Here is a 14,122-nt window from a genome sequence, read left to right as displayed (position 1 = left end):
CCCGGCTCTGGCACACTGTGCGGTTTTTCCCCTGCACACTGCCTGTATGCACACAGCCCGGCTCTGGCACACTGTGCGGTTTTTCCCCTGCACACTGCCTGTATGCACACAGCCCGGCTATGGCAAACTGTGCGGTTTTCCCTGCACACTGCCTGTATGGACACAGCCCGGCTCTGGCACAGCCCCCCACAGTACAGTGAGTGTTGGCAGTAGCAGTAGCGAAAGTTTTGCTTTTTCGCAAGTCACGTGATCCAGGGCCTCTCTCACTCGCAGCCAATCAGAGGGGGCAGTACGGGTGCCGGGCGGGTTCATTCCCTAGTCCATTAGTCTGTGAGCTTAAAGAGCCGCTACGCGGGTGACGTGAAGACCTGTGTGCGGTGAGGGGCCAACGTGTGCGGTAGAGGGACCTGGTGCCGGAGGACAGGCACACCGGCAGGAGAGGAGGGCCGCGACTCTGACACCCAAATCCCCCCCAGGCCGGAGTGAGAGTGGAGGACCGGGGAGCGTGTCGGGCCGGCCTTGTGAGCCTGAGGGCGGGAGGGGACACCAGGAGGACAATAGGTAGCGGCTGCTGACCTGCCAGTCGGTGTCGTGGCAGGCTGCGGGGAGCCGGTGTTGCGCTTACAGGAGCAGCGCTGGGGGCCACACGTAGATGACCGTGGTGCGGGGCAGGTGACGGCGGCTCCGGGTACATGACAGGACGCGGGCTGTAGGCGCTGATCTCGGACACTAGGACTGGGGACCGCTGGCCGCACACACAGGGATGTCCGCTCGGGGCCGCCGCTCGTGGCTCAGTGTGCTGCTGGGGCTGGTGCTCGGCTTCCTCATCGCCTCCAGGTTCATCATCCCCCGGGCCGCCGAGCTGCACCGGTACAGCGGCAAGCGGCTCCGCTCCGCGGTAGGAGGACCGGTGGCGGGATGTGTGGGGCAGCCCGGGAGCAGAACGGACCTGAGCTGGCGAGACCTGCAAGCCCCGTACATCGGAGCCCTGGAGCCGGGCAGCGAGGACGACATCCCCCGGGACAACAACTTCCTCTTCGTGGGGGTGATGACTGCACAGAAATACCTGCCCACCCGGGCTGTGGCTGCGTACAGGTGAGTGGCCTGCCCGTGGGCATCACGGGGCTCAGTGTGTGCACCGGAGCGTTACTGGGGGGACATCACCGGGCTCCATTTGTACGCCAGACCATTACTGGGGGGATGCAGTTTGTACATCGGACCGTTATTGGGGGGGCATCACCGGGCGCATTGTGTACATTGGAGCGTTACTGGGGGGCATTGTAGGGCGCAGTGTACACTAGACAGTGGACATCTGGCTTGTGTGTAATACTTTACATCGCTTCATTGATGGGACACCAGTCTTGGATGACAATGGTGCTCATCAGTGACAAAAGTCGGCTCGAAGCCAGTCTTTATTTATTTTACCTGTATAGCGCCATTAATTCCACAGAGCTTTACTGACCTAATCAGCACTGTCCCCATTGGGGCTTACAATCTGTATTCCCTATCGGTATGTCTTTGGAGTTTGGGAGGAAACAGGAAAACCTGGAGGAAACCCACACAAACACAGGGAGAACATACAAACTGCTTGATGGGATTTGACCCCAGCACTGTAAGCTTTCAGTGCTAACCACTGAGCCACCGTACTGTTGTAATTGTCAGTATATAAGGGGGTATTAACACTTCATTGATGCATTATGTCTATGTCTTATGTCTGGGGCCTTTGTCACTAAACCCAGACAGGCAGCAGTACCATGGTCCTCCTTTCTCTTTAGTGCCTTTTATATATTGTATTTAATGTTAATCCAAAAAATTTAAAAATCAAAACTGACTATGTCCACCAATCTATACAAGTCTATAAATGACACAGTCAAAATGTAAGAATAAGGTCATTTATTAATTTTTTTTTTTTTTTTTTTTTTTAAACATCAAAATACAATTACACATAGAGGGGGAAGAATGGCCAGGTATAATGGACATCCGGGGGTCAACAGGTAAAATTACAGAGGACACTAATTACAAATGGACGGCCACAGAATCCATCAGATATATATTATACAAGTTGAAAATGCATACAATAAAGTGCATAGTGCGATAAATGTAAGCCCAAGTGGGTGTAAATACACCAGCAAACAAAGTGCACAATGTCTTCCCTATATGTATAGGAGTTGTATAAAGAAAAAAATAACAAGCAATGGTGGCTGTGGGTACGCCCATATGGATGAGTATGTCATCTATATCACCAAAGTGTCACAATAGTATGGTGATAGTACAATGTAATGCCTGCCAATCCCCCAGGGTCCACACAGATCCGACGTGAGTTTCGCCGATGGCTTTAACCAGGATGCACTTTATTGTATGCATTTTTAACTTGTATAATATATATCTGGTGGATTCTGTGGCTGTCCATTTGTAATTAGTGTCCTCTGTAATTTTACCTGTTGACCCCCGGATGTCCATTATACCTGCCCATTTTTTCCTCTGTGTAATTGTATTTTGATGTTTTTTTTTTAAATAAATGACCTTATTCTTACATTTTGACTGTCATATTTATAGGCTTGTATAGTGTATTTAATGCTTAGAATCCATCTGTCAGGCAGATGGGCTGCAGGGTTTCTGTATTGCCTTGTCTTGGATTGTGTATACACCACCCGACATTGCGACCACCAATCAGTAGATATTTACTGATCGGCGGTCGTGTAATAGCCTGTTTACATGTGCAGACAGCCCATCAGATGCTCGCTGAATGATCAGTAATGGTTCGTTCAGTGCACATAGGCTGCCATTGTTTTCGGCAGCCCAAGTCCTGTTTACACAGGACGATGTGCTGCTGAGATCAATCCTTTTCTGTGTAGCACAATTTTATTTTACCCAAAACAGGAATGTTTTACTTGTGAAGATGGTGATTGGCAACCTGTTTACACAGCAAGATTATCATAAAACGAACGTTCCTAGGCAGCCTCGTTCTTCATAATTTTGCAGTATAAATGGTCCTGACATCAAATTTTGTCTTGGATTAGTACTTAAGTAACTTTTGGCTAGGGTCACCTCTTATGTAACACAATAATTGTGACCAAAAAAATCATGTGTTCAGGGGTTGAAGATTGACTGTATGACCTAAAGCCTCAAGTCCTGCTGACCATCTAATGTGGTAGGTAGCGAGACACACAATAGTTTAGTAATATTCATTTATAATAATATCTGTAAAGTGATGTGGAGTTAATAACGTTATATAAGTGAGTTATTTAAATACAATAGAATTTCTACTATTAATAATTTTTTTGTCTGGCTTAAAATATGGACCACATTGTGAAAAAACAAGTGCTGTGTGTATTAGCTGCAGATTGTGTGCTTGAAGGCGTTTCTGAAACCCGTCCTTCTGGGGTTTCCGATAGGAGCTCCTGACTCCCTTATGAATGTGGTGGACATAGGCCCAGTTCAGACCAAGTCTAAGTGTAGATAATAAATGCCTCCTGCTCATGGCCAAATTTACATATGCACAGTAGGGCACCCCATACTGAATCTTACACATTCTGTGCGTTTATAGTTTTTCGCCAACATGTGATTTGTGTAATAATGGACACAGAACATCTGATGCAATCTTCTTTCTATCAGATTGGGCTCCGTTTTATGGTCATTGGGGTCAGGGTATGTTGTAGTCTGATAACTATCTCCTTTTTCTGGCTTCTGTGATGTGGCGGCACATTTTGATGCCAATGACTTGCACATTATAAGAAATGTAATTACTTGGGCTCCATTTCTGGCTTATCTCTGGGTGATTAAGCATTGATGCTGCTATCGGCTGAGCCAGTGTATTGGGTTGCACCATACTCTGACCACTGATACCGTGCTGCTGACAAATGGTTTTCTTCCAAAACAATGCTTCAGCCTGCTTGACTTACACAAGGGATAATCGGCACAAGTATGACCATGGGTATTTGATGTGGTGAGCAGTTAATCTCTTAGCTGTAATGACTGTAATGTAAACTTCCTTTTCTTGTGTAGCTTGGTGCAGAAATCCCTGTCACTCTAGACTTGCCCATTGTAACGCCAGGGGAGAATGGAGTGGGTATAAGCTCTTGTTGGCTTTTCTATAATACTATGTCAATGTTGGCAAATCCTTATATCTGAAGTTGCGGTAGTGCCATGTATGGAGGACCCTTCATAACCAATAAAGATCATTTTACTTGGGCAGATATCTACCCATAACGAGCGCTGATTGTTGACATGAGACATCGCGCATCGTTCTTCTAGGACCCGTGCAAATTGTTTAAGGGCCGTACAATTTGTTCATAGGACTGCTCGGGCCTCCATGTAGCTGCATATTGTTGGCGGTGCATCCTATGTTTACACGAGGGGATTATTTTTAAGACCACTAATAGGATACATTTGCTGATGACTGAGCGTCTTACCAGACTTGTGACAAGGAAAACTTTTTTGAGATGGAGTATATTAATTCTAATACTCTTCAGGGAAAAAAAAAACTACACTTTTTTTTTTTTTTTTAATTTATTTTTTTATGTCCGTGTCAATCTTCCAAAATTCAGTCTCGGGTACAGACCTGTTTGGCCTGGTTGTGGGTCTCCTAATCCAAACCTGATACCCTCATAGGTATAGATCTGTTGTCGGCCTGGACAATCACGGTCCATACTTGGACCAGGAATGTCGGGTGTGTGACACTGGATTTAGGGAAGAAGTGGGTCAAATTTATTTATTTTTTCCATTAGTTGTCATGTTAGATTTGTTCTTCATTCTCTGTTACTGGTCTGCACCAGGATGGGGGCTGGAGCAGCCATATATAAATGAGCACTGTATCCTTTATGCACATGCATATTAAATTCTCATTGTCCAGTGACTGGAAAAGGTTCTGATGAAACCCACAGCTCAACTTTTTTATTTTTTTATTTTTTTTTTATTTTTAAAGATCTGGTAAGAAAACAGGTTATGGTTTGTTTGCACACCCCAGAAACGGTGTCACTTTTTGTCTTTTGCTGCTCATCCCCATGTACATGAATTTTTGTAGAGAGGGGATAGCGGTTCTATTCTTTACCCTACTGAATGTGGTTTTAATCCTAGAATGTATGCTGCTTCTGTAACCAGTTCTTCTCTTCCAAGCCTTTTATGTTACTAGATTGCAGTCCCCCACCCCTTTTATGAGAACAGAGACCCTTATAACTCCCTAAACTGGTCTCCGGGCTAGTATGGGTGTCCTTGTTGAGAGCAGTCTGTTAAAATGACAATGTAGTGTACTGGATTGTAAAATGCACTGTTGATGTGTAGTGACCTGCAGGTTACAGGTCTCCTTCTGTTCTCCTTACCTCATCAGACGCTGACTAAGTGGAGAAAACTTCACAAGTATCTTCTTACAACGATTATGACTGCGGGTAGTCCAATAGGGTAGTAAATCTAAGACAGCACATTTTCACAAGATGGTGTAGAGCAGTTCATAGAGGAGGAGGCCGAGGGTGTAGCAGGGCTGAATTTGTCACTTAACTCTTTGGACTACAGTTCTTTGTATGCCATGGTAATTTGTTCTATCATACAAGTTTGGCATGCTCACAAGTGGGCACTAGTTTTGGATAAGTAAGGATACAGATGTTCTGCTCTTGGTTGTATGGTCAATTTTATTACTGTTAGAGACCTGGATTGATGATGAGTTTTGTTTGTTTTTTTTTTTCTCCAGAACTTGGTCCCAGTCAATACCTGGAAAGGTGGAATTTTTTTCCAGCGAGGGCTCTGACACATCTATACCAATTCCAGTTGTGGCACTGCAAGGTGTGGACGACTCTTACCCTCCTCAAAAGAAGTCCTTCATGATGCTGAAATATATGCACGATCATTACCTGGATCAGTACGAGTGGTTCATGAGAGCAGATGATGACGTCTACATCAAAGGAGACCGTCTAGAGAGCTTCCTGCGTAGCCTCAATAGCAGCGAGCCCTTGTTTTTGGGGCAAACTGGTCTTGGCTCAACAGAGGAGATGGGAAAGCTGGCCTTGGAACCAGGTGAAAATTTTTGCATGGGTGGCCCCGGTGTGATCATGAGCAGGGAGGTCCTGCGCAGGACGGTGCCACACATTGGAGAGTGCATCCGACAGATGTACACGACGCATGAAGATGTCGAGATCGGTAGATGTGTACGAAGGTTCGCCGGGGTGCAGTGTGTCTGGTCCTATGAGGTTAGTACTGCAAATGTCTGACTACTGTACACATTATATTATATTTTGTCTCTGGAAAATGCTGTGATCGCCTGTTGCACTCGGCTTACATTTTCATAGACTGGCCTCTGCAGTTTCACTATGCGAATGCAGAATAAGAAAAGTGCCATGAGATACTGTGTGCTGGGCCAAATTACAGATAGGCGAGAACCTAACAAGACTATCTCCACTGATATTTTGTGACAGTATGTCCAGTCTGCAGGAAATGAATAAGATATGAAGATGGCTCATCCTTTCCACTGAGAACGAGCAAATCCTCTCATAAGGATAAAGGGACTTACTGCTATAGATGGCTAATTAGAGAACGCTGCTCAGTTTCCAAGTCGAGGGCAATGCTCTCTAGTTAGTCTCTGTTCTCAAAATATTTGGTTGGATGGAGCTTAGAGGTCCCTGCCCTGTGCCTGTAACAATCACACAGTCAGCTATTGAAGAAAAGCCTATAAATTAATATATTTTTATATTTAGTGCATATAGGAAGACTTCTGCTCTGTTCATTTCATCCTGCCAACAAACACAATGATATTAATGATGCAGATCTTTATACTTATTGTTTTGGTAGCATAGTTTTTATGTACTACATTTTAAAATGCCATTAGCCTTTGGTGATTTTTGTTCCCATTATTGAAATCCATGAGGCCATGGTGATCTGCTCATCTCCATAGAGAGCTGCAGACTTTTGTCCTTTTTAAAGGTGTTGGGATTCCAAGACCACTTGACATGATCAAAAGGACTAGCAGGACCCTGGTCTTTGGCCATGTCATTCGTCCGTAGCCTGCAAATTTCCTACTTGTCAGCATTTGATTAGTAGGCAAGGTGTAACATGTCTTATCGGAACCACGATTGCACACCGTGCATACTACGCAATGAGGCGCCAGGAATACCGGCAGGCGCTGAACCAGGATCTTTTGAAACTTGTTAATCATGAGACTTCGCCCTCTAATATTGTAATCAAGCATTCAGTAGGTTATAGTGGCTGTGCTCCATAAATTATACAGGTAGCTGGTGACCCCCACATATTCTTAACTGGGGGGCAGCCTCATATTGAAGTGCTGAACCTGTGCAATAATGGAAACCCATTTTGTTGGCCCCTTTGCTCCTGCCTTCTCTGAAGCTTCTGGATTTTGCATTAGTTTGTACACCCGACTTGGAAACCTAAACTTTGTTAATCCCCGAAGAGCACGTCTTGCGTGTGATGTACTCGGAGGCTCTCTGCTGGAATATTTCAGCACACAGGCTCTAGTTGTGTATTTCCAGCTGCTCGCAGTGTCCGGATTCCGGCTAGCACACTTTATGAAGCCTCTCATTAACATCCAGTGAACGGTCAGGAGTAAGGCTGCTTTCCCTCTGGCAATTTTTTGCTCCAGTGCCCTTGCTCATTAACCCCTCCGGCACTGGCCTCCCCAGCGGGCGCTGTGTATCTCGTGCTGTGCAGCATGCTCACCTGGCATGGAATGGGATAATCAGCACACTGGATTATACGTCACTAGGATCAGGTCAGCAAATGCTAATCTGTTTTGCTCTGTGGGAATGATGGCTGAAGTTTCCAGGGGAGTGAACATCTTTTTAATGGTGAATGTGCTGTCTTTATTTAATAAGCTAATTACAGTACTTCTACACTTCTTATTTTTATAAGATGTGCGTCTTTTACTGATCAGGGCCCTATCATTTGGTAGTTAATACATGTGTACACACTGCACTGTGCGAAAAGGGAAAGTGAAGTCCAAATCGTGACAGTAAAACCCAATCCTTCCTATGTTTAGTGGGTCAGTCCGCTTCTGCTTCATGTTGGCTCTGTGACCTTCAGGGTCATGAGTTTACTTGGGGAATTAGGGCCAGCTTAGTTCCCGGCTGACATTGTCCTGGGAAGCAGCTTGTCTGCACTCTCTTCCTGCACTTTGCAGCTTATCCAGACCCTTGGTGTGGCAGAGGGGGTCTGTCTTGTGTCCACCTCCGCAGCCTGGGAACTCTCTTGTCAGGAAGGTGAAGATTATATAGTCTTGGCATTCTGGGAGGTTGTTACTGTTTATGTGCTGGTACCTGGGCAAGTGTGAACAGATGGAGCAAGGCAATTCCCCAAAAACACGGGATGAACATATTTGACTTTAATTTTCTATATGTAACTTTCAATTCCTTTATTCTCAAGCTCTCCACTTGCTGTCATCTATCAGGGCATCTGGTAATTACTGCCTGTTGATACCCATCTGCCCTGGTTGTGATGGACTCTCGTGTGTGCAGCTCTTTACAGTGCAGTTATGCTGGGGGCTAAACGGACACCTTGGCAATACAGGTCTAGCGGCCAAAAGTTGCCATGTGCCGGTGCTACATCGCAGCGTTATGCAGTTTAATGGGGTCTTAAGTCTCATTCTGACAGCTTTGTTTCACAGACAGACTAATGGTTTATGGGGGCTGTTCCTGTGTCCTCATGCGTGAAAGAAATGGATGACTTAATGGGTCCTTATTGTGACCCACAGCTACTGCAAGCAAGTCATCAAAAGTATGAACCAGTTGGTATGTTTTGGGACTTGCTTGTCTCCGTTGCAGTACTCCATTGGCACAGTGATCTTTAGCCGCACGACCTGCTGCAGCCAAAGTCTGTCTAGCCCCAGCCTAATCGGACTGGTTTCTTGCTCCAGTGTGTCCATCGCACAACCAGGACAGATCCAATGGAGGTCAACAATGAAAGTTCCTGTTGAGCGGAAGCAAGCGGAGGTCTTCACAACCTGTGTACATATACTAGAAACTCCTATCATTATCTAGTTCTTGGAAAGCTGGACACAAATCAGTAAGACATGGCATATTTGTGGTAATCTGCTGTAAATAACACTACAATTTATGTGGATGGGTTTTTGAAAAAGTTGTCCATGTAGTGGGGGGGGGGGGTCGTAACGCAAGATTCGGGATTGCCATGTGTTTGCGTTGTGGCTTTTAACCCTTCAATATAATGGCTAAAATTTTGGTGAATCTGCTGTAACGTGGACTCTTGCAGCTAAAAACATTCTGGCATGTTTCTTTGGGTCCTATTCACACAACCGTATAGCAGCTGTATTGTACAGTGCATTATAGCTGTTACATGACTTTTCCTGACCTGAACTAACAGCGTCTTATTTCGGGTCCGAAGATCTGGTCTTGCTTTTCCCCCACAAATGATAAAACTGCAGCGACCCTCCTTGTTTCATCAGATGTAAGTGAAGGACAAAGGGACAATTTACACATTTTAACAAATCAGTAGACTTATTTCTATATAATTTACGATGGTATTTCATTGCCTTGATTTCATTTAACTCTTCTCTGCTCCACCTGCTAAATCCATGTGCTCTCTGATGTCCATAGTTGGTAGTTATTTTTGTTGGCGACTTCTACCAGGCTCAGGCCAGTTGGCGCAGCGTGCCCAGGTGCATTTTTATTTTGTACATTTGGTACTATGTAGAAAACATTTAGTTGTTGTTTTTTTTTTTTTTGTTTGTTTGTTTTTTCCCCTGAAGGAGCCGTTGAGCATGTATAGCTGAAGAGCTTCATATGTCGGTGTCTGGGGGATTTGCTCCTGAGGAAAAGTCAAAATGTGAATTCTGAGCCGACCAAGAGACAACTTGTTTACTTAACTGGCCTGCGAGGGTATATGGTACAGACCGAGCCTTGTTAGCTCTCCGCAAGTCACAAGGCCTGTCTGTAACCAGCCTTCACCTAGGCTCCACGGTGCTGGGCTATAATTGGCACTCTCTCACCTCTGTATGGACACTGGTGTAGCAGTGATAAGAGTGATCTCTGAGCCCTGCACGCAAACCATGTGCTGCTCTTACAAGAAATGGTATGGTGTACCCTCTGACACTGCACAGGGGTCTGCAGCCTGCAGCACTCTTGACTGCTGTAAAACTACAACTCCCTGCAGGCTAGTGCCAGACTAAACCTCCCAGCGTGTATTGATGGGATCAGCTTCTACTTGTAGTTCTGCATATTATTTTGGTCCTGTAGTACTCTTGTATTGCAGCAATCGGCGATGTGGCTCACTTTGTGCCATATGCATTAATATAACTGTAAGGATTACTGAATGCAGTATAAACCTTATTCCTTTTAGATGCAGATGCCAGCTTTTACTCCTGTGCCATGGTTAAAGAAGCCTGGGGCCAGCTTGTAACTGCATCTAGTAAATGAGTCCACTGCTGCAGAACATTGCATGTGAATGTGTGTCTAACAGATAATCTAAGCACAGTGGATCAATTTTACTGTTTTCTCTCCTATAATTGCCTGTTACTAGCTGATAGTTCCACTGAAAGTAATAACTTTTTTAAATTCCTTTCGCGCTAATAAGTGTTGTAAAAAGTTATTGCCGTCAAAGGTTACTATAGATAAAACCTGGACTCTGTAAAATGCTGTGACTACCACGGGTGTTGCTGTTTTTCACCCAACTCTTCCACTTGAATGACAAGCCAAGAGGTGAAAAGACAGAAGCTCAAACATCTAGAAAGAAATCCTAGTTGACAATTTCTCAATGTATTCCTCTGACCATGTCGCCGCATAGATATAAAGGGATATCCGTCCCCCATAGATTTCCAAGCTTCAATAACTCACCCCTCACAGTATAGGCTCCTTACTAGAAGCTGCTGGGCACAATAGTACGTATATCCATGTATACCAGCCTGACGGAGGACACTGTAGGAGTGAATGGGACCTGTAGTTTTATTTGTGTGAGGAGCTTGAATTCACTGACTTATTTTGGGGGAAAATGCCCCTGACTTGAACAGAAGTTTGCTCTTTTGGAGTGTTTCTGCTTCTAAATCTGCTGCCCATATGTGTGCCCCAGCAGAGGCACAGACGGGGCTTATGTTGTCTGCTCTGGACCTCGGGATAAAGTGCAGTTTTTTACTCCATAGTAAAAGGGAGTACCACCTGCTAAAAGTCCTAGACATGCTGGTTGTATTTCTCCATGTGAGGACCTAATCCATAGTTTTCCTGTAGATTTGCTTCTTTTGCAGGTTGCCATGACCTTCTTACCCCTCTGAACTTCCTGTAGACCCGCCGACAGCTGGTCACCATACCCTTGCGCTTGATATGCCGCTGCTGTACGATGCCAGCAGGAGCCTGTTTGATGTGGCTGCGCGTGGACACGACATCTGTAGCTTTATTTTCTGCTAGCATGATCTCTGTGTCATCTCCCTGGATTTATCTAGATGTGAACCCCCATCCTGAGCTGCTGCGGCTAGGACTTTGCACCCCCCCCCCCCCCATTCATGTATTCTAGGAGGTGCTATGAGTTGGTGTTGATGACTCTACATTTTTCTTTTTGGTGCCACCTCACAATGTGTAAGGTGTTTGCTGCTATTTGTGGATAATTATCTGGGCCGGCTATTAATATCCATACGGTTGTAGCAGAAGAATCCTGTCTCTAGCTTGTTGAAAGCCTTTCAAATACTTGTGGCAGTATTTTATGGTCCCATGTAAAATGCAACCGCTTGTGGGCAAATAAGGTGTGGCTTACAGGGGTGGAACGTGTAACGACAGCGTTTTTTCAGATTACTAGGTCTCTTATGGATATAAATCTGAACATTTCATAAGAAAGATGCTATACTATGGCAAGACACGGGTAGTGAAGGGTTATACACCTAGGTGCATGGTGCATGCACTGAGAACTACCTCCTCTTATATGTAGCCCCCTTGTGGTCATTTAAGGTAGTTGTTTGGCTGCTGAATGGAGACTTGACTGTAGTCGTAGTCAGATCTACTTTATGCAATAATTCCTCCACTCTGACTGATAAGGCCACACATTGCTATATATTACCAAGGGTTTTCATCCTGAGCAGTCAGAATCTTGATGAAAGCCCCTCCGGCCCTTTATTTAACTCCTTGTATGTGGGGCTCCTACAACTGTATACATTCAGTCTTTCTCTGGTGTATGTCTTGTGGCAGCCTTGAGAATTCATTATATGGTCATTATAGACTGACGACTGTGCACACTGAAGGTTACAGTGTCATGGATGTGAGCAAAGTGCTAGAATTCAGTATATGATTTACCACTTGCTGACTCGAGTCTCACACACCGGTGTGGAACAAGATGAGCTATGAATAAGGTATTCACCTCTGCTTTATATTCTTAGAAAGTGGTGCAAATCCCTCCCCTCCAAGAGCTCTAATATATATATATATATATATATATATATATATATATATATAATCTCTCTCTCTATCCTAGTTTGATTAGAATCAAACTGGCCATACAATGATAAAATTCTGTCTGCCTAAAGCTGCCACTAGGTGGAGCTTCTGCGGTCCTTGCAATGGAGCTCCCTCTAGTGGTGACTGCAGGCAGCCCAAATATTTTTAATTTTATTGCCTTGTCTATACAGACAATTTGAAGCTCTGCATCAGAAAACCAGAAACTGGAATGAGATACTATAGGTAGGTTCATTGTGCCTTTAAAATCTGAACAAGTATAAGCCTTTAATCTGCCAGGCAATTAGGAGGAGCACTTTGGTTTTCTGCAGATTGCCGCCGCTGATGTTTGTGCGGTCACTATTGTTGGCTGTGTAGAATTTTGTTAATTTTTCTGATGTAATTTTAGGCCTCTCTCAGTTGATCTTACAATATCTTAATTCAGTGATTGTGACAGCTCCAGTACTCTGCAGCCACTTGCTAGCTGGAGAATACCACCCTGCTCTGAAACGGTTAATGCCGTCTCTATTAATAAGAGTCATTCAGCCCCCCCAGTCTCCTTCAGCTGTAAAAGGATATCGCTCAGGATATGGTTTAAGAGCAGGGGGTGAATAAAGCCCTCCCCGTGCATGCACAAAGCTGACATTGTTCGGACCTATTGCCAGCCCCCTGCCCGGTTTTAGCCGCTGCGCTCTCCCTATGAGGGGGATATTGAGTTCTCGTTATCTTGTGATAAGTGATCGGTTACTGAAGCCTTCTCTGCACAATGGCTCAGTCACAAACCCCCCCCCCCCAGAAACACCTTCCGCTTCCATTTAACCACTATTAAAAGGCACATTGTCATCTTCAGGGAGGATTTCAGGGACTCTTTATACAGGAATTTTATACAGGAATTTCTGGGCCTGTATCTCCAGGAACCTCCCTGGAAGTCGGGTACAAAGTGTGCTCTATTAGCTAAATGGGACGCTCGCTGCAGGATGGCTTCTTCCTCCTCTAAGCCATGCCCGTTCTTCCCCATTGAATATGGCTGCTTTTTAGGCGCTGCCATCTATTGTGACCTCCTCGTCTGCTTTTTCTGGTCTGTGGTGTGGTGTTTTTATCCACAGCCACCTGGACTATTTTTGCTCTGATTACAATGTCTGTAGAAAGCTCGCTGTGTCTGGAGGAAATTGCGTATGATTTTGGTTTAACCGCTATTCTAGTCAAACACAAGTGAGTTTTATAGCTGGCAGCGAGGTTAACCATTAAGTGTCTGTCCGTGCTCCCTGCCTCTGGTTTTATTAATCTGCTGGTTTCTGGTCCAGAGGATTTGGAAAGTAATCCTGGCCCTGCTATTGCCAAACTCTCTGCTAATACCAAATGGTGTAAAAACTCCCAAGTATTGGCCTCTCCTCCTGTCCTGCCTGTATACACTTCTATCTTCATGAACCAAGAACATCAGGATGACCTAAAGAAAACCAATTGCCAAAGTGGCAGCTGACATGGAATAATAGTCAATGCCAGGAGTCCACACTCCAGCAGCTATAAATCTACATTTCCCAGCATGTCTGGGAATGCTGGGAGTTGTAGTTGCACAACAGCTGGGGAGTGCTGCTGGTTGCTGAACCACATGTAAATTGTGCCCTTGCTTAGAAGCAGCCCTGGTAGTCACCTGGCGGTCTTATGGTGGTGGCAGGCGTCTTATTGACGGCTCCATCGGCCTCTTCGTAGTGACCGCCTGTGTTGCCTTGGACACTTTTCATCCGTGTGTTTCCTTTACC

At 45.1% G+C, this 14,122-nt stretch overlaps 1 protein-coding gene across 2 annotated transcripts in view; it reads left to right on the top strand.

Annotated features, from left to right (window-relative positions):
- Positions 1-289: 289 nt before the first annotated feature.
- Positions 290-14,122, top strand: part of CHSY1 (chondroitin sulfate synthase 1) — a 37,036-nt gene continuing 23,203 nt past the window's right edge. The window contains exons 1-2 of one of the 2 annotated variants that reach the window (XM_073653376.1): positions 290-1,095; positions 5,684-6,179. In XM_073653376.1, coding sequence (XP_073509477.1) covers positions 764-1,095; positions 5,684-6,179 — 828 coding nt within the window. In that variant the 5' untranslated portion in view covers positions 290-763. Of the gene's footprint in view, positions 1,096-3,922; positions 3,947-5,683; positions 6,180-14,122 lie in introns of those variants that run through there. The other variant, XM_073653377.1, reaches the window with a different exon arrangement.

Source organism: Phyllobates terribilis, unplaced genomic scaffold, assembly GCF_046119375.1.
Source record: "Phyllobates terribilis strain yellow unplaced genomic scaffold, ASM4611937v1 Scaffold_11__3_contigs__length_659146591, whole genome shotgun sequence".
NCBI lineage: Eukaryota > Metazoa > Chordata > Amphibia > Anura > Dendrobatidae > Phyllobates > Phyllobates terribilis.
Note: the sequence above shows the minus strand (reverse complement) of the source record. Positions and strands in the feature narration are given on the sequence as shown.